This window comes from Rutidosis leptorrhynchoides, chromosome 2, assembly GCF_046630445.1.
Source record: "Rutidosis leptorrhynchoides isolate AG116_Rl617_1_P2 chromosome 2, CSIRO_AGI_Rlap_v1, whole genome shotgun sequence".
Taxonomy (NCBI): domain Eukaryota; kingdom Viridiplantae; phylum Streptophyta; class Magnoliopsida; order Asterales; family Asteraceae; genus Rutidosis; species Rutidosis leptorrhynchoides.
In genome coordinates this window covers 66,622,758-66,647,376 of record NC_092334.1, presented here as the reverse complement: position 1 = coordinate 66,647,376, position 24,619 = coordinate 66,622,758, and the positions used below count along the sequence as shown (strand labels likewise).

The 24,619-nt window shown below is 34.0% G+C and overlaps 1 protein-coding gene across 1 annotated transcript; it reads left to right on the top strand.

Annotated features, from left to right (window-relative positions):
- Nucleotides 1–290: 290 nt before the first annotated feature.
- On the top strand, nt 291–4,409 carry LOC139890977 (purple acid phosphatase 2-like). Its single transcript, XM_071873912.1, has 8 exons — nt 291–648; nt 1,089–1,289; nt 1,410–1,521; nt 1,981–2,210; nt 2,898–3,036; nt 3,154–3,374; nt 3,848–3,969; nt 4,067–4,409. Exons 1-8 carry the CDS (start codon nt 466–468, stop codon nt 4,257–4,259), a joined length of 1,401 nt encoding a protein of 466 aa, XP_071730013.1. The 5' UTR covers nt 291–465; the 3' UTR covers nt 4,260–4,409.
- Nucleotides 4,410–24,619: the final 20,210 nt, after the last annotated feature.

The following is a 24,619-nucleotide window of genomic DNA, read 5'->3' as shown; positions in this document are numbered from 1 at the left end:
ATCGTGCAGTCGTAAAGCCCTAGAGAGACCACCAACTACAATTTTATTTGTTGACTGTTCATTATTTAGTATCTTTGAATAATGGATAATAAATAATAAATAAATTCAAGTAAATGAATAAGGGTAATATGGTCGTTTTATGTTGACAATGGGCCGGCAAAGATGATACTGGATCACCCGACCCGAGAGCTGGAACCGTAATATAGGACAATCACAAGGACCGACTATGTAATTTACTCAATAATAAACATGGTTTCGTCCTTAATATTAGGAAGTATTTATCTAGATCACGGAAACTACTAAGAAACATAATCGGGTGTTTCAGTTGTAATCAAACTCGTTGACATTTTTTCAAGGAATATCTTGTTTGCATATTCCTTTTTTATTTTTCAAATCTCACCTTATAATATAAATACTTGAGGGTAATGTTAGTAGGTTAAGCTCCGAAAAGGTGCGTAGGATAAGATGGGTGGTGGTGGTGTTCAGTGGTGCAATATTGTTGTTGTGTTTTTGGTGTTGATATCATCATGTGTGTTTGTTAATGGAGGTACAACAAGCAGTTTCGTTAGGAAAGTTGAGAAAACCATAGATATGCCTCTTGGTAGTGATGTTTTCACTACACCTCCTGGCTACAATGCGCCTCAACAAGTAACTTTTTCTATTTTTGATTATTATTAATTGGGAAAAATCAAGTTATTGTGTCACGTTAGATTGTTTTGTCAAATTTAGTAAAATTAGAAGTGATCTTTATTAAAATTGATAGTAATATGTTCTGTACTTGGTTGTTATTTGAGGCAACCCAGTTTCTAAATATTATTGGTTGTTGTACATTACAAAGTCAATGAACTTTTTGTGGATCTTATCGACCCCCATGTGGCAATTGTTAATGTAATATTTTGGTTATCACTGAATTACTCGTATTTATTTATTGTTATTTTTTTTATTACTCCCTCCATTAATGTACCTCATCAATTTTTGTCTTTATTATGGTAATTTTAAGAATTAGTGATATATAGTACTCCGTACTAGTTAATACTCTTATTTATTTTATTGATATTATTATATGTTGGTGATTGGTGATTTTTCAGGTTCATATAACACAAGGAGATCGTGTGGGTAAGGCAATGATTGTGTCATGGGTAACAATGGATGAACCCGGTTCAAATACTGTTATTTACTGGGCTCAAAACAGTAAAAGGATGAGGAAGGCTGAAGGCTTGGTTACTACATACTCATATTTCAATTACACTTCTGGTTTTATTCACCATTGCAATATTACTCATTTAAAGGCAAGTTATTTATCTTTCTACAAGTATCCAAGTAGTTTTGACAAAGTCAAAATCAAACGTTGACTAATTCTGTTGTTAGTTTTATAGAATTGCATTGACTTGTTTCGTTCGAATTGGCAGCATGATACGAAATATTACTACAAGGTTGGAATCGATCACACTGCTCGGACTTTCTGGTTCACGACTCCACCTGAAATTGGACCTGATGTTCCTTACACTTTCGGCCTCATTGGTATTGAATTTTTACCAATTTTGTACATTTTGTATAAGGCGGCCGTCTCGGACGACCGGTCGGTTTGGTGAGTAGCCCATCTTGTTTCGTCCAAAAACGTCTAATTCTCGGTCAACGTTGAAAACTTATATCAAAGTCGGTCAGAGTCTCTATGAGTTGGTCAAAGTTAGGACTAAATGTTAATACTTTTTATACTCAGATTTTGTGCCCTTTAATATTTATGTTTGAAATATTCATGTTTGCTACATTTTATGTGTAATAATATATGTTAAATATATACACTATTAAAAGTCAACTTTAGTCAATGTCCAATGTCCGACTAGTCCCGAGTCAACTGACTAGTCGTTTCAAAGTCCGGACCGACTCGTCTCTGTCTTGCGACTTTTTTTTTGTAAATTATAAGATCAGATTTTGATTCGTATTTTCATGATTTTTCTTATTTTTTTTGTTTATTTTCAGGCGATTTGGGCCAGAGTTATGATTCGAACCTTACACTTACACATTACGAAATGAACCCCGTGAAAGGGCAAACAATGCTGTTTATGGGGGACCTTTCGTATGCCGATAACTATCCTAATCATGATAACAGGAGATGGGATTCGTGGGGAAGGTTTGTAGAGCGAAGTACAGCTTATCAACCTTGGATTTGGACTGCGGGTAATCATGAACTTGATTATGCACCTGAAATCGTAAGTTTTTTATGTACTCATTTTGTTTCGATGTTGACTAATGTAGTAAAACTTAAGATTCTTCAAATACGAGATCAACGCGAATTATGTTAGTCATTCGTAACAAAAGGTGTTCTAAATTGTTGTCTTTGTTACATCATTGTTCACAGCTTGTATAATTATTAGGCCTTTGATATATCCACTCATGTTTTTTATATCAAGTACTTGTACGGTACAAGTACTTCATGCATGATAATGGTACAAGTACTTAATGTATGATAATGGTGGATTTATCAAAAACATAAGTTTGATGTATTATCACCCTAATTAGTAATTACTATAGAGATTTTAGATGGTGCACATTATGTTTCAAATTAAAGTTAATTCATTTGACTTCTAAAGTCAAAACTAACCATATTCTAGCTTATATAGTCTAGCTACATACTGTTTGAAATTTGACCATGAGATTAGTACCATAATTGATTCAAAACTACAACTAATTAATTCACCCTAATTATCAAAGAGTCAATGACTTGGCAGTATCGAGATCAACCTTACAACTTTGAGGTTGAGAGTTCGAGTCCTGCTTAGGACATTTCGTAATGTTTATATATATTCTTTTTATTATCAGGTGGGTGTGTGAGTTTCCCTTTCAAAAAAAGAAAAGAAAATCACCCTAATTATTATGTTTTCAATATTCAATTTCAGGGAGAGGATGAACCTTTTAAGCCTTATACTCATCGGTACCATGTTCCTTACAAATCAGCACAGAGTACCGCCCCGTTCTGGTACTCCATTAAGAGAGCTTCAGCCCACATCATTGTTTTAGCTTCATATTCAGCTTATGGTAATCACAACCCAAATTCCACATATATATTTTATTCATAAGTCCGATTAAACTAGAATTTCCAACGTCATAAAGATTAACAGACGAAGCAACTACAATTGTGATGTATTTTGTCAGGTAAATACACTCCACAATACAAATGGCTTGAACAGGAGCTACCCAGAGTCAACAGAACCGAAACACCATGGCTGATTGTTATGTTGCACTCTCCATGGTATAATAGCTACAATTATCATTATATGGAAGGTGAATCTATGAGAGTTATGTACGAGCCGTGGTTCGTTAAGTACAAAGTTGACGTTGTGTTTGCTGGTCATGTACATGCGTATGAACGCTCGGTAAGTTCACTCTTATACATACACATCCTCGTTTGGTGTTTGTATCTGCCTTTTGGAACTAATTGCTTGATAAATACTCCCTCCATCCAAATTTTTCCACGAACAAATAACACACAGTTTAAGAGACGTCATTATTACGTTGTACTTTGTGTTAGATTTACCATTTTACCCTTACTTTTTACCTATCTTTTTGTCTTATATGCATACATTAAGGAGATAAAAGAACTTTATTTGATTATTTTTTCTTATTTATATAAGGAGAAAAGGTAGAAGGTTTTCCCTTTTCGGGCTACCCGGGAGGGCGAGTAATCCGACCCATACTCTGACGTGCACATTCCATCACTATGTTTTTGTTATAGTTGATTATCTGATTTAAGTTAGTTATTATCACATAAACTGGATATATCAAATCGCGATCTAAACGGCATATTGAAAACCTATACTTATCCTATGGTTTTTCGTCAATGGTGTAGGAACGTATATCAAACATTGCTTACAACATCGTTAACGGGATCTGCAAACCTGTAATCGATCAATCTGCCCCCGTATACATAACCATTGGTGATGGAGGAAACCTCGAGGGATTAGCAACCAAGTAATAATTTCTTACCTATTAGTCTTTAACCATTTACACACACATTTGCATGTTTTAACCTTTGATTTAACTTAATTATATTTTGATGATGATGTAGCATGTCAGAGCCACAACCAGAGTACTCGGCATACAGAGAAGCTAGTTTTGGACATGCTACATTTGACATCAAGAACCGAACCCATGCGTATTACGGGTGGCACCGAAACCAAGATGGATACGCGGTTACAGCTGATACAATGTGGTTTTACAATAGGTTTTGGAATCCTGTTGTTGAACCTGCAAGTGTTTAGTTTACTGAAAGAATTGTGTATTTATGCAAAGAATTAACATGGATTTGAATTCTTTTGCAATTTAAATGGATGTTTTTTGCATGTTAAATAAATACATTGTAAACTTATATATTACTTACATCATAACAGAACGAGTATCTCGTAGTTAAAGCGTGTTCTTTTTACATAATAATGTTAATGTTAATGTTATAAAGTTTTGAAAATAAAGATCAGGAAAAAAATAGGAAGAAAAAACAGGATGTTACCATATAAGATCTAGAATATTTAACCTGGTTGCTTCTGTCTAGTTTCACGGACGCATATAAATCGTATTACTTGAGGTGTCAAAATGGGCGAGTCAAGAAACATGTCAATTTGGATCATTTATGCTGCGGTCAGGTTGGGTCAACCAGATTCACCTTTTGTCCTAAGTTAAATTTTTATACATATATTTAACTAGAAAAAAATTGTTCCGCGCGTTGCAGCGGAATATTTTAACGTCCTTTATAAAACTAATGTCGAGCGAGAACTGAGAAAATAATTACGAACAAAAAAAAAGGCCAGAAGGACTCGAACTCGAGTAGTTTCTCTTACCAACTCATGAACTCAGAACTTGGTTTAGCCATTCACTTGTTTAATAAGTTGAGTTTATTTATTATATATATGTTTTTTGTTTTTTTTTCTAAAAAGAAAACTCTGTTTTGAATATAATTAGTTGCATTTTGTTCGTAAAATTATTTCGAGTTGAACAGTGATAACGGAGAAACCTAACTCGTGATAGGAAAAAAGATAAATCCCGTCAAAATATTGGGTGATTTTTTGTTGTTGTATTTTATATGAAATTGCAAGTTACATTTAATACCCTAATTGAGGGGGTAAATCTATGCATTAAGATGAAAAGTTACATTTGTCCCATAAAATTGAAGGGCTTAAAGTATAAAGTTGGGGTTGAAAATTGGAGTGACGTTTGAGTAGTTGTAGGGGTTGAATACGACCAAATTCTTAATGTTTATTAGTATGTAAGAGTGTAAAATTATTTCGAGTTGAACAGTGATAACGGAGAAACCTAACTCGTGATAGGAAAAAAGATAAATCCCGTCAAAATATTGGGTGATTTTTTGTTGTTGTATTTTATATGAAATTGCAAGTTACATTTAATACCCTAATTGAGGGGGTAAATCTATGCATTAAGATGAAAAGTTACATTTGTCCCATAAAATTGAAGGGCTTAAAGTATAAAGTTGGGGTTGAAAATTGGAGTGACGTTTGAGTAGTTGTAGGGGTTGAATACGACCAAATTGTTAATGTTTATTAGTATGTAAGAGTGATAATAACAATAAATAATTATATTATGTCAGTTTAGATTAAATAATCCAGGATAATCATTGCAATAATAATGCACTTTGTGCGACTTTTGACCCGTTCATTGTCAAATGAGTCAAAAATCAAAATCTATCTCCTCTTATATTTACTAACACAGAGTTGAATGTTGGTTATGATTTGTGAAGTTTCTTACCGGCCTCACTCTAAGAAACTTCACAAATCATAACCAACATTCAACTCTGTGTCAGTAAATAATTGAACAAAATATGGAGGTTTTTGGACAAAATCGGACAAAATATGGATGTTTTTGGACAAAATCGGACAAAATAAGGAGGTTTTTGAACAAATCGGGCAAAATTAGGAGGTTTTTGGGCAAAATATAGACTTTTGAGCAAGGAAAAAAAAATCCACTAGGGCAAAATAAATAAAAAACCAAAATTTTTGCGCTAAAATTTTTTAAATCCACCAGGGGCAGGTGCCACCCTGCCCCTTGATAGTTTCGTCACTGGAGTGAGGATGCGTCTGTCTACTTCAACGACTTAACAAAATGTATGAACTTATTTAAAAAATATTAATGCATAAAATGATAAATACAGAACAATTAACAACCTAATTTTAGATGGTTAGACAGCCAAAAATATTAATCATGTTGAAGTGATGTATCAAAAATAAAAAAAAATGAGTTATGATTTAGATGATGATATGATAGTGATGGATGAAATTTAATTACAAGAAAGTTGTTGATGGAGATGTTAGTTAAAGGAGAAATGAGAGTGTCAAAATGAACCCAAACTTGCTTTTTCCTTAAACATTATGTCTGAAGTGTGATTAAATGATCAATCATTCCACTGATATAGGACTTATACTTTTATTTTGTTTAAAAAAAAACACACTAACAATCAACTAAATCTGGTTGTGTGGGGCTGGTAAGTTAATGATGATCCATTTCCTTTGAAACAGGATTTCATTTAATAATATGTAAATTGTTAGGAAAAATGGTTCTAGTAGTTCTGATCAAAAACAATAATGTGGCATGAAAGCTACATATTATTAAAATAAGTGCTTTGTTACCCGAAAGTTGAAGTTGATGTGAATGAACTCAAATTCATTAATAGGTGATCTCATTTGATGACGATTGTAGATAGAATTAAGTGATTTTAATCATGAAATAGAGCACATAGTTAAATTTTGTGTAATTAGCATAATTGTAACTTCATTTTTTGGAGGTGACATCACCTTTCTTTTTCCATATAATACCAAATAAATTTTTTAAACACTTTGATTCTTACGATGGAAATTGAGGTAAAAAATATTAGCTTTTAGTGAAATTTGACCTAATTAATAATTAATAATAATAATAATAATAAGGCAAATAAAAGGAAAAGATAAAAATGTTTAAATATTGTAGTATATCTGTTTAAATGTGTATGCATTTATTATTATGTACATATAGGGTTTAATCGATATTCTGACAACCTTGATGATCCGTTTCATAGTCAACCTAGGGTAAATCGTGTAACTCGTAACTATAGAAATATAGTAATGAAAATTTTGCTCACGTGTGTTATGTATTATGTACATGTGTGTCGATATATATAACACGTTTCGGTGTATATTGAAGAAGTGGCAAGTATCATCCAAAGATAATGGACTTTGATATTTTTGTTTCCCACAAATTGAAAAGTGACATCATTTTATATCTTCTCCACTCTTTGCTACTTTCTCAATGATCTTACACTTGTTGCCAAATTGCCTTTCTAGTTAAGTAACAGTTAAATGTACCGATAAATATATACGGAGTACAATATTCTTCTTCTATAACTTACCAAGAAATTCACGTTTCGATATATATATAATAGATATATTATATACTATAATGTATGTATATTAATAGTATGATAATTGTTAATTCCATCAAATTGAAATAATGTGATGAAAGAAATTTTGTATGCTAGAAACATTAATAAAATTATTAGGTTATTGTATTTTAATAAAATTAGGCAAGTCAATATGGTTGGGATGTGCCATTTCCTTAGAGGATATGCTTAACCCAATTAAAGAAAACAATAGTTGGTGTCCATTATCAAATTCTTGAGCAAGACAACAAATTGGCATAGTTAGACCAAGCTACAACCGAAATTGTACCAATGTTATAGCATGAAGTACACGCTTGTAGTTTTGAAATCTTGATGTTGTACAACTTTTGTTATGTATAAGTTAATACGTCAATATTTGAGTTATTTACTAGATTACTAGTTTTATATAAGCCCATGCGTTAAACACAAGTTGTATAAATAAATTTTCAATATTAATACTAATACTGATCAAATGTATAATACAATAGTAATGAAAAAACCCTTTTATTATTGATTATATTGGTACTGAAAACAATAATATTAAAAGCATTATTATCATAAAAGTTAGTATTGCATACAATTATAATGCAATAATTAGTTGTTATCATTCAATTCCTCGACATTGGTATCTTACAAATCCTCAGCAGACTCTTAAAATTTTTGACATCACTAACACTCTTCGATATCATAGTATATTTGGAACAACTTAGCCCACTAGTAGCAGATTTAAATAACCAACAACATCAACATTAAATAATCCTAATAGCAACATAATAAACAATACGATGATAGCAACAATAATAACGTTTATAAGTTGTCTGTTAAAATTTGTGTCTACAAATGTCAAAAAGTTTGATATACTTAAGTTTATTTAAAAGTAGTATTTTGTATTTAATGTAGATGTTTGATTGTTTATTTAAGTTAAGTTATATACTTAAGTTTTATTTAAATAAAATAAATTTATTCATTCGTTAGTTGAACGGATTTTTAAATGAAAGTTGTTGTAGTTAACGAAAGAAGTTTGTTAAATTTGTATTTTATCAGTCAATTACAAATTAAAAAGGAGGAAATATAGAATTAATTATTTAAAAAGAATTTAGGATTAATTATTTGAGAAAAGAAAAATCGACAAAAATTGTTGAAGTGACATGTGACGATCGCTCTAAATCCATATGGACAATACGTCATTTATTGATTTCATTGCGAGGTATTTGACCTCTATATGATACGTTTTGTAAACATTGCATTCTTTTGAAAAGGCACACCATAAATGAATATTTAAATCAAAGATTTTCGACATCTGATGATTTCTACATATAGACAATCACCGTAAATAATAGTTTACAATAGTACTTCCATTGACAATGCAGTCAAAATAAGATACATGGTGATGAATTGGTGAATGCAACGTTTCCTTGAAAAATATGTCATGTACGACTCCATGCACAAAGCTTGTCTAACATATAAGCAAACAGCGGAAGACTTCTAGGAAACCTGAGAATAAACATGCTAACAAGTGTCAACACAAAGGTTGACGAGTTCATAGTTTTAGTGTTTCGCATAATCTATATATAAAAGTGGATCACAAGATTTCAGTTGTTTCATCCAGAAACGTTTATCAAAATATTCTACGAAATTGAGCACCCTGGTAACTAAACTTAACGTATATATAATTAATACCCTTTGTATAATCATCTTAATAGTACACGCAAACTAACGTGTACGCTTCTCAAATAGCATACGCCCGTTAAAAGGCTAGTGCTCTAGCTCGGACGGGGATATCAAGCCCTATGGATCCATATACTACTACTCGCGCCCACCAGTTCTTATAACTGGCAGTTAACAGTTACCAAAGCGAAGGGATTTTTGGTTCAAACTCAGTGTAGAATTTAGTATGTACTTGTATCCATTGCGTTTAAAATAAAGTGCATGTATTCTCAGCCCAAAAATATATATTGCAAAAGTAATTAAAAAGGGATCAATGAAACTCACCTTATCAGCATATAAAGTCGTTCATCGTAATGTGATCGAAACTCAGAGTATCGAATAATCGTAGATCTCAACGTATCAATATTGAGATTCAATATTGTAGAAAAGTACGTAGACGTAATGGAGATGATAAACACTAGGTTTGATTCACAAATATACCCCCGAACATTACCCATAACCTCCTTGACAATAACTCATAATTTCCTTAACTCTAGCTTGCTCGTAAACTCGTTTTGAAATCGTTTGGACATAACCTCGTCGTAGTATTTTATGTATAATACTAATAATATTACTAATAAAAATAATAAGATTAATTATAATAATATTAATCTTAATAATATATATATATATATATATATATATATATATATATATATATATATATTTGAGAGACAGAGAGATTTGAGAAGAAAAAGTAAATAAATCCAAACAAAACTGCGAGCTTTATAGACCTGGCCTGGTTCCCACTGCCATGCGATCGCATGGCTGGGTAGAAGGATTCCCATGCGATCGCATGGGGTCCTTTTCCAGGTCACAAAACTTTAGTCTCAACGTTTGTCGATATATTTTTATATTAATATATAATATATAATTTATATAATTAGTTATATATTATATTAAATTCACGTGCATAGTTGACTTGAAATTTTTGTTCCGATAAGTCGTACGTCATTACTCGACTTATGTCCCGGTTCCGGTTTTTCGAACGTCCTTTCGTACACTGAGAAAACTGGCACTTTACCTTTCGTGACTCGTACATTTGTCAAAATATAGCCTTAAATTATCCCTAAATTATATCACTCAAAGTGTATCTTAAACTTTCGAGTGTTTTGGTCATTTACTTCTATAAATCATCGTCTCGTAGTATATACATATACATATATACATATATGCACATTAAGTTATATATATATATTGTTCGTGAATCATATAGAACAGTCAAAGAATAATTGATTATATGAATATAGTTCCAAAACTGTCGTGACTCAATATTACATACTTTGCTTATCGTGTCGGAAACTTTTAATCATACAAAGATTAAGTTTAAATTTGGTCAGAAATTTCCGGGTCATCATAGTACCTACCCGTTAAAGAAATTTCGTCCCGAAATTTGAGTGAGGTCGTCATGACTAACAATAAAAATGTTTTCATGATGTATATGAGTTGATAAATTGTAACGACCCGTCAAAATCGCTATTGACGCGGCACGTTAATCATTGATTCCACAGTGAGGTTTTGACCTCTATATGATACGTTTTGATAAAATATTGCATTCATTAAAATAAGTGACTTTCTAAACATAGAAAGTTATAAACATGTGGGCGAGTGCTTAGGTATAAGCAAAACCCCGAAATACATAAGTCTTTAATTTACAGGTTGACATCACAGTCCAATTATTTATTACACAACGCAGTTTTATTTTGAATGCAATAAACTTTGTACAAAGCATGAGAGACTCCATGCAGGCAACAAGCACATCACAGCGGAAGCATTCTAAGGACCTGAGAATAAAACATGCTAAAAAAAGTCAACACGAATGTTGGTGAGTTATAGGTTTAATTGCTCGAGTCATAAACATGTATAAAGATAGACCACAAGATTTCATCAAAAGTTTATCAATAGATTCTACGTAACAGAGCACCCTGGTAACTAAACTTAACGCTATAGTGATAATTACCCCATTCGTTTTAATACACGCAAACCAACGTGTCTTAAACTCAAATAACATACGTCCGTTAAAAGGCTAGCGCTCTAGCTCGGACGGGGATGTCAAGCCCTATGGATCCATATACAATTATTCGCGCCCACCAGTCCATATCCTATGTACTGGCAGCTACTAGTTACCAAAGCTAAGGGATTTTCGATTTAACTCAGTGTAGAATTTAGTATGTACTTGTGTCTTATCGCGTTTAAAATAAATTGCATGCATTCTCAGCCCAAAAATATTTAAAGTATTTAAAAAGGGAGACTATAAACTCACAGTTCAATATTGAGACTCAATATTGTAGGCAAATTGCGTAGACGTAATGACGGTAGATGACTGTATGGTTGGCCTTGGATTCAAGAACAATACCCCAAACAATACCCAATATTTCCTTAGCTTAAAGCGGTTTGAAACCCGAATTAAAACACCCTCGAATATACTTTATTATTATTAACTTAAATTAAAATTATAATTATAATTATAAATTAAAATTTATATTACATAAGAAAATATATTGTGAAGTATTTCGTCGAACAAACTGGCCTTTTTATAGTACTTTTCGATTTACTGTAGCTCATGCGATCGCATGAGTTTTCAGTGTTTTTGCCATGCGATCGCATGGCCGCCTTTCCCGTTTTGTTTGCTAGTTCGTCGACATCAAAATAGTATTTACTGTAGCAAATCACTGTAGCAAAGTCGTTTTCACTGTAGCACTGTAGCAAAATACGGTTTCACTGTAGCAAATAGTGTTTTACTGTAGCAAATAGTGTTTTACTGTAGGAATGTCGTTTTTACTTGTACATATATATATACATACATATAATTGTTCATGAATCGTCGAGAGTAGTCAAAGGTAATTGTATATATGAAACAGTTCTAAAATTTTTGAGACTCAATCTAACAGACTTTGTTTAACGTGTCAAAATAATAAATCGTATAGAGAATTGGTTTAAATTAGTCGAAATTTTTCGGGTCATCACAGTACCTCCCCGTTAAAGAAAATTTCGTCCCAAAATTTTGAGTAGTACCTGTTTCATGAGCGATATCAGTGAACAAATGTGGATACTTTTGCTTCATTTGATCTTCACGTTCCCAAGTAAACTCGGGTCCTCGTCTTGCGTTCCAACGAACCCTAACTATCGGTATTTTGCTTTGTTTTAATTGTTTGACCTCACGGTCCATGATTTCAACAGGTTCTTCGACAAAATGGAGTTTATCATTGATTCGTATTTCGTCAAGAGGAATTACGACATCCTCTTCAGCTAAACATTTTTTTCAAATTTGACACGTGAAATGTGTCGTGAACACTACTAAGTTCTTGCGGTAGCTTTAATCGATAAGCAACTGCTCCAATTCTTTCGGTGATTTCAAAGGGTCCTACGTACCTAGGACTTAGCTTTCCTCGTTTACCGAATCGTACAACGCCTTTCCAGGGTGACACTTTCAACATGACTTTGTCGCCCACTTGAAATTCTAGCGGTTTTCTTCTTACATCAGCATAACTCTTTTGGCGACTCATGGCCGTTTTCAATCGCTGTTGTATTTGAATGATCTTTTCGGTGGTTTCGTGAATAATTTCTGGTCCAGTAAGTTGTCTTTCTCCTACTTCACTCCAACATATAGGAGATCTGCACTTTCTACCGTAAAGTGCTTCAAATGGCGCTGCGTTGATGCTCGTATGATAGCTGTTATTGTATGAAAATTCTGCCAACGGTAAGTGTCGATCCCAACTGGTTCCAAAGTCAATCACGCATGCCCGTAACATGTCTTCTAATGTTTGTATTGTTCTTTCACTTTGACCATCTGTCTGTGGGTGATAAGCGGTGCTCATATCTAATCGAGTTCCCAATGCTTTTTGTAATGACTGCCAGAAACGTGATGTGAATCGGGTGTCGCGATCAGATATGATAGAGATGGGTACACCATGCCTGGAAACTACTTCCTTCAAATATAGGCGTGCTAATTTCTCCATACTGTCTGTCTCCTTTATTGGTAGAAAGTGAGCTGATTTAGTTAGACGATCAACTATCACCCAAATAGTATCATGACTACTTGCAGTCCTTGGCAATTTCGTAATGAAATCCATAGTTATTCTTTCCCATTTCCACTGCGGAATTTCTGGTTGTTGCAGTAATCCTGACGGCTTTTGGTGCTCAGCTTTGACCTTTGCACACGTCAAACATTTGCTTACATAAGTAGCAATTTCTGTCTTCATATTAGGCCACCAATAAAACTTCTTGAGATCGTGGTACATTTTCCTGTTTCCTGGGTGAATTGAGTACCTCGTTTTGTGTGCTTCATCTAGTACTAGTTGCCTTAGATTACCATGTTTTGGTACCCATATCCTATCAGCAAAATACAGGGTTCCATCGGCTTTTACTTCAAGCTGTTTTTCTAACCCTCTGCTCATTTCGCCTTTTTCATTTTCTTCTTTTAAAGCCTCTAACTGTGTTGCTTGAATTTGCTTTGTGAGATCAGTACGAATTGTAATATTCAAAGCTCGGACCCTAAGAGGTTTTACTCTTTCTTTTCGACTTAGGGCATCAGCTACAACATTAGCCTTTCCGGGGTGGTAACGGATTTCACAATCGTAATCGTTTAACAACTCTACCCAGCGACGTTGCCTCATATTGAGTTGTTTTTGATCAAAAATATGCTGAAGACTCTTATGGTCGGTGTACACTGTACACTTGGTGCCATATAGATAGTGTCTCCATATTTTGAGTGCAAAAACTACTGCTCCAAGTTCCAAATCGTGCGTCGTATAGTTCTTTTCATGAATTTTTAGTTGTCGTGAGGTGTATGCGATGACTTTTGTGCGTTGCATTAATACACATCCTAAACCTTGGCGTGAAGCATCACAATAGATCACGAAATCATCATTTCCTTCCGGTAATGACAAAATGGGTGCAGACGTTAACTTCTTCTTTAATAACTGGAATGAGGATTCCTGTTCTGTGGACCAATCATACTTCTTTCCCTTTTGAGTCAATGCAGTTAAGGGTTTGGCGATTCTAGAGAAATCTTGAATGAATCTTCGGTAGTAACCAGCAAGACCTAAGAATTGGCGGATTTGTGTTGGAGTCTTCGGTGTTTCCCATTTACTAATGGCTTCGATCTTGGCGGGGTCAACTTTAATTCCATGTTTACTGACAACATGGCCCAAAAATTGTACTTCTTGTAACCAGAAATCACACTTCGAAAATTTTGCGTACAATTCTTCTTTCTTGAGTATCTCTAGTACCAGTCTTAAGTGTTGCTCATGTTCTTCCTTGTTCTTCGAGTAAATCAATATGTCGTCGATAAAAACAATGACAAATTTGTCTAAATACGGTCTACAGATGCGATTCATTAGATCCATGAATACTGCTGGAGCATTAGTCAATCCAAAAGGCATGACTAAAAATTCATAGTGACCGTAACGGGTTCTGAACGCTGTTTTAGGAACATCTTCTTCCTTCACTCTCAACTGATGATATCCGGAGCGTAGATCAATCTTAGAATAAACACTTGATCCTTGCAATTGATCAAACAAATCATCAATCCTCGGTAATGGGTACCGATTCTTGATCGTTAATTTGTTTAATTCTCGGTAATCTATGCACATTCTCATAGATCCATCCTTCTTCTTGACGAACAGAATAGGAGCACCCCAAGGTGAAAAACTAGGACGAATAAATCCACGGTCCGATAATTCTTGCAACTGGTCTTGTAATTCTTGCATTTCTGAAGGTGCAAGTCTATATGGAGATCGGGCTACAGGTGCAGCTCCTGGTATGAGATCAATCTGGAATTCTACACATCTGAGTGGAGGTAGCCCCGGTAATTCTTTTGGAAATACTCCGGGATATTCTCTTACAACCGGCATGTCATCAATGCTTCTTTCTTCAGTATCGATCTTCTTTACGTGTGCCAGAATAGCATAACAACCTTTTCTTATAAGTTTCTGGGCCTTCATACAGCTGATAAAGTTCAGTTTTGAGTTGTTCTTCTCCCCATAAATCATTAATGACGTTTCATCCTTACGAGGGATGCGGATTGCTTTCTCAGCGCAAACAACTTCCGCTCTTGTTTTGGACATCCAGTCCATGCCAACGATTACATCAAAACTTCCTAATTCTACGGGTATCAAATCAATTTTGAAGGTTTCACCAGCGAGATTCATTTCGCAACCATGGCAAATTTTATCGGCTTTTATCAGTTTACCATTAGCTAATTCAATAGTATATTTATCGTCTAGAGGTAATGATGCACATTTTAGTTTAAAACTAAAGTCTTTACACATATAACTTCTATCAGCACCCGTATCAAACATAATAGAAGCTAGTTGATTATTAACGGTAAACGTACCCGTGACAAGATTAGGATCCTCACGTGCTTTACTGGCACTAACATTAAATGCCCTCCCACGTGCGGGTTCTTTGTTCTTCTCCTTATCAGGGCATTGATTTATAAAGTGACCAGACTTCCCGCATCCATAACATTTCTTGACATCGGTCGATTTTGTCTTTACTTCAGAAACGGTGGCATAACAATCTTTCGCCACATGTCCTTTCTTGTTGCACTTATCACAGACTACTTGGCAATAGCCTGCATGATGTGTGTAACATCTTTTGCAGAACGGATGAGGTCCCTTATAGTTTGGACTTGCAGTTGCCCCATCTTGTTTACCTTTAAAAGTTTCTTGTTTCTTCAGATGAGTACTTTTGCCCTTATAGTCTTCCCATTTCCTCTTTCCTTCAGTTGTCTTGAATTCGGTAATTGGTGCCTTAATCGAACTCTCTGTGATCTGGTCCATGAGTTGGTGTGCCATTGTCATGGCTTCCTGCATCGTATTTGGTTTGGACGATGTAACATTTCCTTTGATATTGATCGATAAACCGTCAATATACATTTCTATCTTTCGTTTCTCGTTTGGCACCAATTCGGGACACAACAAGGCTAGTTCCATGAAACGCTTTTCATAGTTATTGAGATTCGCGCCGATAACCTTCAGATTACGTAACTCAGATTCCATTTTTCTGATCTCGTTTCGAGGACAGTACTCCTCGATTAGCATCATTTTCAGTTCTTCCCAAGAGATATCATATGCCGTATCTATTCCTTCTGCTTTAGCATAATTGTTCCACCAAGTAAGTGCACCATCTTGCAACGTGCACGAAGCATACTTTGACTTGTCTCCGTTCGCACAATTACTGATTTTGAAAACGGACTCCATCTTTTCAAACCATCGGGTTAGACCGACTGGTCCCTCGGTTCCACTAAACGTCTGTGGTTTGCATCCTTGAAAAGTTTTGTATGAGCATCCGTTTCGTGAGTTTGTGTTTACGGCTGCTGCTTTGGCTGCTGCTTCGGCTGTTGCTTTTGCTGCCTCGGCTGCAGCAATTCTTTCATTCACACGTTTCTCGACTAGTTGCTCAAACTCAGCATCCGACATTTGAGACATGTTTCTTCAATAAACACAACAGATATAATTTAATCATATAGAATATTATAGGTAAAATGAGTTGTCAATAGTTAATCGTAGCATATTAATAATATGAACCGATTATTATAAAAGCCTTTTCTTCTTATTAGCATTTTATAATTATTTCTAGGGTATTACCTACCCGTTAAGTTCATACATAATAGCTAGTACAAGGAATTAACTACTAAAATCCTAATAATATTCCACTATGAAAAATTATAGCGAGTTACTACATTATTATGTAATGATAATAATAAGAAGTAGTAATAATACAAATAATCATTCCATGCATTTATTATTAATAAACCAAAATAATACAATACCATACAATACTGATATTTTACATATGCTTATTTTACATAACAAGATAGAGTAGCACACATAAGCAATAAAATAGCGCATGGAAGATTTATGGTTGCGAGGTCGTTTATTCAGAACTATCAGAAACTTCTTCCCATTTGGTTCTCTCTGCCAATTGTTTGTGTGCACATGGTCCGACAGACATTCTGGCAGTGTATTTTATTTTTAGTTGGGGTTTTGAGGTACCCGTTGCCTCAGTGGGTTTAATACAATAAGGGTGGTTACGGATCGAATGGTCCTGTTCTTTTTTAATAATTAAGGACATTTTATTATTGTGGTTGTTTTTATTATCTATTGCAAGTTGGAATTTCTCCTTAGTGATCTCTTTTATTTCATTAGCGAAATCCTCCTCCTTACTGATCTCGTCTGATGATGAACTGTCTGAGTCATGTGTAGGAGAATATGATGACGAACTGCAAAAATATGTACCGGTGGTCATGAACCGAAATCTGCCAGGCGTAATCGGCACAACCCGCCCGTCGACGGTATATCTGGACCAATGTCCATATTTGTTTAGAAATGGACGATCCTCGTTTACTCCAGGGATCATGGGTCCATGCCAACGATACTGTGGCTCTGGAAAACTAAAGCTGGGTGGAGCTGGAACCTCCTCTGGGTTTACCGGGAGTTGAGATTCCCCGGCTAACACAATTTCTTCTTTAATAGGTATTGGAATGCCCTTTTCAGTTGTGGATAGAATAGATTCAGTGTCCGATTCCGAGTCGTACAAAATGATAGGATTAGAGGAAGTCATCTATCACATAATTGAAACAACAATTACGTTAGCATATAAATATATCACATATAATGTTTTTGACCAAATAATAAGCAAAAATCAGTAACAACAGATATAGTCATAGTCCAGACTCACTAATGCATCCTAACAATTACCAGTTAAACACACTAATGTAATTTCTGGTTCCCTATGACCTCAAGCTCGGATACCAACTGTAACGACCCGTCAAAATCGCTATTGACGCGACACGTTAATCATTGATTCCACAGTGAGGTTTTGACCTCTATATGATACGTTTTGATAAAATATTGCATTCATTAAAATAAGTGACTTTCTAAACATAGAAAGTTATAAACATGTGGGCGAGTGCTTAGGTATAAGCAAAACCCCGAAATACATAAGTCTTTAATTTACAGGTTGACATCACAGTCCAATTATTTATTACACAACGCAGTTTTATTTTGAATGCAATAAACTTTGTACAAAGCATGAGAGACTCCATGCAGGCAACAAGCACATCACAGCGGAAGCATTCTAAGGACCTGAGAATAAAACATGCTAAAAAAAGTCAACACGAATGTTGGTGAGTTATAGGTTTAATTGCTCGAGTCATAAACATGTATAAAGATAGACCACAATATTTCATCAAAAGTTTATCAATAGATTCTACGTAACAGAGCACCCTGGTAACTAAACTTAACGCTATAGTGATAATTACCCCATTCGTTTTAATACACGCAAACCAACGTGTCATAAACTCAAATAACATACGTCCGTTAAAAGGCTAGCGCTCTAGCTCGGACGGGGATGTCAAGCCCTATGGATCCATATACAATTATTCGCGCCCACCAGTCCATATCCTATGTACTGGCAGCTACTAGTTACCAAAGCTAAGGGATTTTCGGTTTAACTCAGTGTAGAATTTAGTATGTACTTGTGTCTTATCGCGTTTAAAATAAATTGCATGCATTCTCAGCCCAAAAATATTTAAAGTATTTAAAAAGGGAGACTATAAACTCACAGTTCAATATTGAGACTCAATATTGTAGGCAAATTGCGTAGACGTAATGACGGTAGATGACTGTATGGTTGGCCTTGGATTCAAGAACAATACCCCAAACAATACCCAATATTTCCTTAGCTTAAAGCGGTTTGAAACCCGAATTAAAACACCCTCGAATATACTTTATTATTATTAACTTAAATTAAAATTTATAATTATAATTATAAATTAAAATTTATATTACATAAGAAAATATATTGTGAAGTATTTCGTCGAACAAACTGGCCTTTTTATAGTACTTTTCGATTTACTGTAGCTCATGCGATCGCATGAGTTTTCAGTGTTTTTGCCATGCGATCGCATGGCCGCCTTTCCCGTTTTGTTTGCTAGTTCGTCGACATCAAAATAGTATTTACTGTAGCAAATCACTGTAGCAAAGTCGTTTTCACTGTAGCACTGTAGCAAAATACGGTTTCACTGTAGCAAATAGTGTTTTACTGTAGCAAATAGTGTTTTACTGTAGGAAAGTCGTTTTTACTTGTACATATATATATACATACATATAATTGTTCATGAATCGTCGAGAGTAGTCAAAGGTAATTGTATATATGAAACAGTTCTAAAATTTTTGAGACTCAATCTAACAGACTTTGTTTAACGTGTCAAAATAATAAATCGTATAGAGAATTGGTTTAAATTAGTCGAAATTTTTCGGGTCATCACATAAATAGAGTTTTATCACCGTTGGATAATATGGATAAAATAATCCGATTATTCGAAATGTATGAGAGAAGTTATCGTAAAAGAGTGAAATGGAGAATAGAGATTTGTTTTAACTCTTTACGTAGTAACGATTGATTTTCGAAATTTAAGGAATAGAAAATCTTCATAATCTAAATAAGATTTGATTCTTCGGTAATTACGGAAATTATAATTTCCTTTGATTAAATTCGTAATCTGCCTCGATTGCTATGTCTGATATTTCGCTATAAATTAACCACTTCCGTTTCATTATTTTCACCACTCCTACATCTTCTTTCTTATTTCATACTTCCAAAAGATTGTGAAAATGCTTCATCCAGTTCTGATTCTTGATATATTCCTAACTTTCACATCTGTCATTCTTCTTTTTCATCTACCACCAGAGGAAGTTATTTTCTTCTACCATTACCTTGGGGTTATAGTGTTTTTCATTCTCTCGTGTCTTTATATTGCTATACGCATTGATATACACGGTTTGTAATTTATGTGTTGTCATCGGACTTTATATCTTTCCTTATTTTTCAGAGTCCCTGCTTCTGTCTTTTTATAATCAATGACATCCACAGTTAATGCTCCCTCCTATTTGCTGCGATTTATACTCCAATTTCTATTTCAGAGCTTTGTCCCTTCGTTTCTTCTTCTTGCGATTAGACATCTCTTGTAATGGTCCAGAATTTGTAGGTATGGAGTTTTGGATGAACATAGTTAATGTTCTGATAAGGTAATCGTAATGGCACGATCTTGATTTGTCAAATTACCAGAATATCCGAAAAAGACCGAATCATCAAGAAAAATATTTTCTTGATATATTTAGAGATTATATGGAATGAAAGAGTTATGTAACATGGTTCATGATAAGGGTGGGATCTGTGAACCTTTATCACGTTCCATTAGAAACTCAGCATGACTTACTATAATATAATCACGTTGATCAAGTGTCATTATATTATACTAACTCATGCTTCAGTTCCCAACACTACTTCAAAAATATTCATATTTTAAACTCGAAGGTTTCAGAATTTAGAAACTAAAATAGTTTCTTTTATGATGTTACACAGATGTCGCAAGGAGAAAATTGATTTCCGATAAGAATGATTATGGAATTATCTCCAGAAATATGGAGGATATTTATAATGAAAGATACGATGATATCTTAGAATTTCTAATATCAGAGGATGATGAAGAATATTGTCCGTAAGGGTTTAGATTCGGAAACAAGGTATTCGTTAATGGCTTCAGCAAATACTGAATCATTTGGATTCTTTGAAGGCAGGTTTATTCTTTGTGATTTGTCCACAGCCTCCTTCATACTTTGCTCAATCCGTTTTTCAGTTCCAAACCTTCTATTTTTCTCAGCTTTACCACTATACTATTCTTTATCATCAAACTTTTAACTGTTAAGGTCGTTTACAGTTTTTGCTGCTTCATCAGCATTTTTCTGAAATTCGGAGAACTAGTTTCGTAGTTTGGGGTGTTTTTCGGAAATTTCACATTCGGAGTATGTAAGTCTAGAAGATAGACATTATATGTATAACTGTTGGCGTAGAATTGCTGCAAAATTCGAAATAATGATTGCTAATTCCCGGTAGTTGGTATGGCAATTATTGTTACAAGATGTGGATGAGTACATGATAGGGTTTCAATGAACAATTATAATGGTTTTTCGAAAAGACTTAAGCCAATGACTAATGAAGTTGCTGGTAAGTTTACTGCTAATGTGGTGGAACATGAAAGGTTCCCCAGTAACAAGAACGTATATGTCAAGGTTATAATAAGTCAAATCTAAAAATTTGAAGTTGACTGGTTGGAAGTGTGGTAAAACTGGATACTTTGAAAAGGATTTGCAAGATTACTTTTGGTAATGACAACATTAAAGGATCTTGCACAGTTTTGAAGTCAAAGTATAGCTTTGAAAGATGTAGTAATCTAAGAATGATGTCACTGGTTTAGAGTTATGACTTGGATTCTGATCCGTCAATATCAGAATATGTAATTGAATTTGTATGAAAACGATTGTATATCGTTGTGAGCATTGTTAATAATTTTGAATCAAAGTTGAAGAATGTACAGTGTAACATATTAATTGCGAACTTATATATTTCCCGGGTATTACCTACCCGTTAAAGATTTCACAATTAATACTTTGTACAAAAGAATTTTTATTACCGTCTTTATGAAAATATATGTATGTATATTTTCTTCAGATGTAACACAGATTTAATAAGTTAATATCATATTAAGCTCATTTGATTTTCGGCTTGACTTAGAAATGATTAATCTCTAAAACATTAAAGATTACATAATCTTTACGGAGTATTTCGCTAATGTAATCGATACTTCATTATTTATTCTTATTCCTCGGTGAAGGATGTTAATGCTCGTGGAATTTTTGTGAATCTTACAAGGTACAGATGATGTTTTCTGGAAAGTTTCGAGTACATCGAAAATGAAAATGTAAAATCAATTATGTAATTGAATAATACACTTGGTTTATTATGAAATGGAATTCATTGAGTTGAAACAGAGATTGTAGTTAACGATGGTTAAGTCCTTAACGAAGGATGTACATCATAGCATATTAGTAATATGAACTAACCGAGTAGTACCTACCAGTTAAGATTCACACGTAATAGCTTAGTACGAAAAGATTTATTTTGATTTCAAAATTCATATATATTAAATATACATAAAATTTCTTCACGGGAAATGAGTTAATACTTCATCGGTTATTGTTGCTGGTATTTCTTGGTAACTACGGTGCATATGACGTTGATGCTCGTGGAACAGATTGTGAAGTTGAAGTTTACGATGCGGATGTTGTTGGTGGTGGTAATGGTACTGTTGGTGTTGTTGTCGGTGGTACTGTTGCCGCCGATGCTGGTGGTGCCTGTGATGCCTGCAAGTTGCGCATCATGTTCTCCATAGTCACTACTCAAGTGCGAAGCTCGTTGACTTCTTCTACTACCCCCGGATGATTGGCTGTTCGGACAAGCGAATGAATAAGATTTAGAATATTGGATATTACGTAGTCATTGCGAGCTGTTCTGGAAATGAGGGTGAAAATGGTGTTACGAACGGGTTCGCCGGTAAGTGCTTCAGGTTCTTCGCCAAGAGGTGAATGTGGTGGATGGAAGGGATCACCTTCTTCCTGTCTCCAATGATTAAGTAGATTACGAACTCATCCCCAATTCATCAAGAATAGATGATGGCTAATTGGTTGATCCATTCCGGTTACACTGTCTTCGGAATTCAGGTGAATATCCATATCGGAATAGCTGTCGGAGTTTAAGGAATTTGAACTAGATACGGGATCCATCTTGTATAATTAGGGAGATGATTTTTGATATGAATTAGATTATAGAATTTAGTTTGGTATTCTTCAATATATAATTTACATATGTATATATAATACCAAATTCCATAAATCACGGAGAAATTTTCAGAAGATGTCAGGAAAAGTTTACAGTAACAGATACGTTAAGATATGAATTTTTGTCTATACACTATTTATGCAATAAATGCAGGAAAATGTGTCTAGACTTAGGAATGATAAGCAGGTAATTTCCGACAAGAAATGATAAGCAAAACTTTTAACATGCAGACACGGTCGAAGTCCAGACTTACTAATGCATCCTAACAACTATCAGTGAAATGACCCGTTCATATACATTATAAACGATTCACAATAGTTGATTTCATTGCGAGGTACATGACCTCTATATGATATATTTTACAAACATTGCATTCAATTTTAAAAGACAATCTTTCTTTACAACGAAAGTTAACGGCATGCATACCATTTCATAATATATCCCACTATAATTGACTTAATAATAATCTTGATGAACTCGACGACTCGAATGCAACGTCTTTTGAAATATGTCATGAATGACTCCAATTAATATCTCTAATATAAGCAAATTCACAGCGGAAGATTTCTTTCATACCTGAGAATAAACATGCTTTCAAGTGTCAACCAAAAGGTTGGTGAGTTCATAGGTTTATCATAAAACAATAAAATTCATCATTTTGATAGACCACAAGATTTAAATCCTGCATGGTATAAATGGGCCCAAATCATATACCCACCTGTAATGTACGTGTGATATCTTTTAAATACAGTACACCTTTCTCGTGTACGAAATCATCTTTCATAAATCTTAGTAACCGTATGATAGTTAAAGCTAAGGGGTATAAAATACTATTAAATGGACACAAGGAAATACTATTAAATACGATACAATTTTACTCAAGATATTTATTTATTTATTGAATGGATATACATAAACCTTGCTACAACACTTATAGGCAGTGTACCTAATCGTACAGTAGTGTAGTTTTTAGTAAGTCCGGTTCGTTCCACAGGGAAAATCTTTTAATCAAAGCTTAACGCTATATTAGTTTTATTTTATAAAAATACAAATATATATATAAGTAATATTATTATTATAAAGGGGGGTTTTTACCGTTTAATGACCGGTTTGTCGATTTTAAAACTTTAGTCGCAGTTAAAACAAAATGTAAAATATTAAATAAATAAAAGACCTAATTTAAAGCGTAAAGTAAATAACGATAATGAAATTGCGATAAATAAAAGTGCGATAAAATAAACTTGCGATAATTAAAAAGTACGATAATTAAAAGTGAAATTAAATACAATAACAATAAATAAAAGTGCGATAATTAGAAGTGCAATTAAATATAAAATAAAGGAAATTAAATATGAAATAAAAGAATTATGATTATTTAAACTTCCGTAATCATGATGTTTGACGTGTTGATTTTAGTTTTATGCCCATGGGTTAATTGTTCTTTGTCCTGGATTATTTAATATGTCCGTCTGGTTTTTGTCCATAACAGTCCATCAGTCATAAATATAAAGTGCGAGTGTCCTCGTCAAATTATCCTTATACCCGAAGTTAAATATTCCAACTAATTGGGGACTTAAACTGTAACAAGATTTTAATACTTTGTTTAATAATTACACCAGGATGTCGACTGAGTGTAACCCAAGGTTTTAATACTTTGTTATCAATTATGCCAAGTGTTCTTGTACATAATTTCACCCCTGTTTTAATAATTCTAGTGGCTATTAATCCATTCCCGTGTCCGGTTAAATGAACGATTCTTCGTACATATAAATACCCGGCCCATCGTGTCCGATCGAGTGTATATGGTTA

What these genes read in the sequence shown, in the direction of transcription:
- LOC139890977 (XM_071873912.1), top strand. Translation starts at nt 466, where the DNA reads ATGGGTGGTGGTGGTGTTCAGTGGTGCAATATTGTTGTTGTGTTTTTG. An exon ending in GCTACAATGCGCCTCAACAA is followed by an intron (nt 649 to 1,088) that starts GTAACTTTTTCT and finishes GTGATTTTTCAG; the next exon opens with GTTCATATAACACAAGGAGA. An exon ending in CTCGAGGGATTAGCAACCAA is followed by an intron (nt 3,970 to 4,066) that starts GTAATAATTTCT and finishes ATGATGATGTAG; the next exon opens with CATGTCAGAGCCACAACCAG.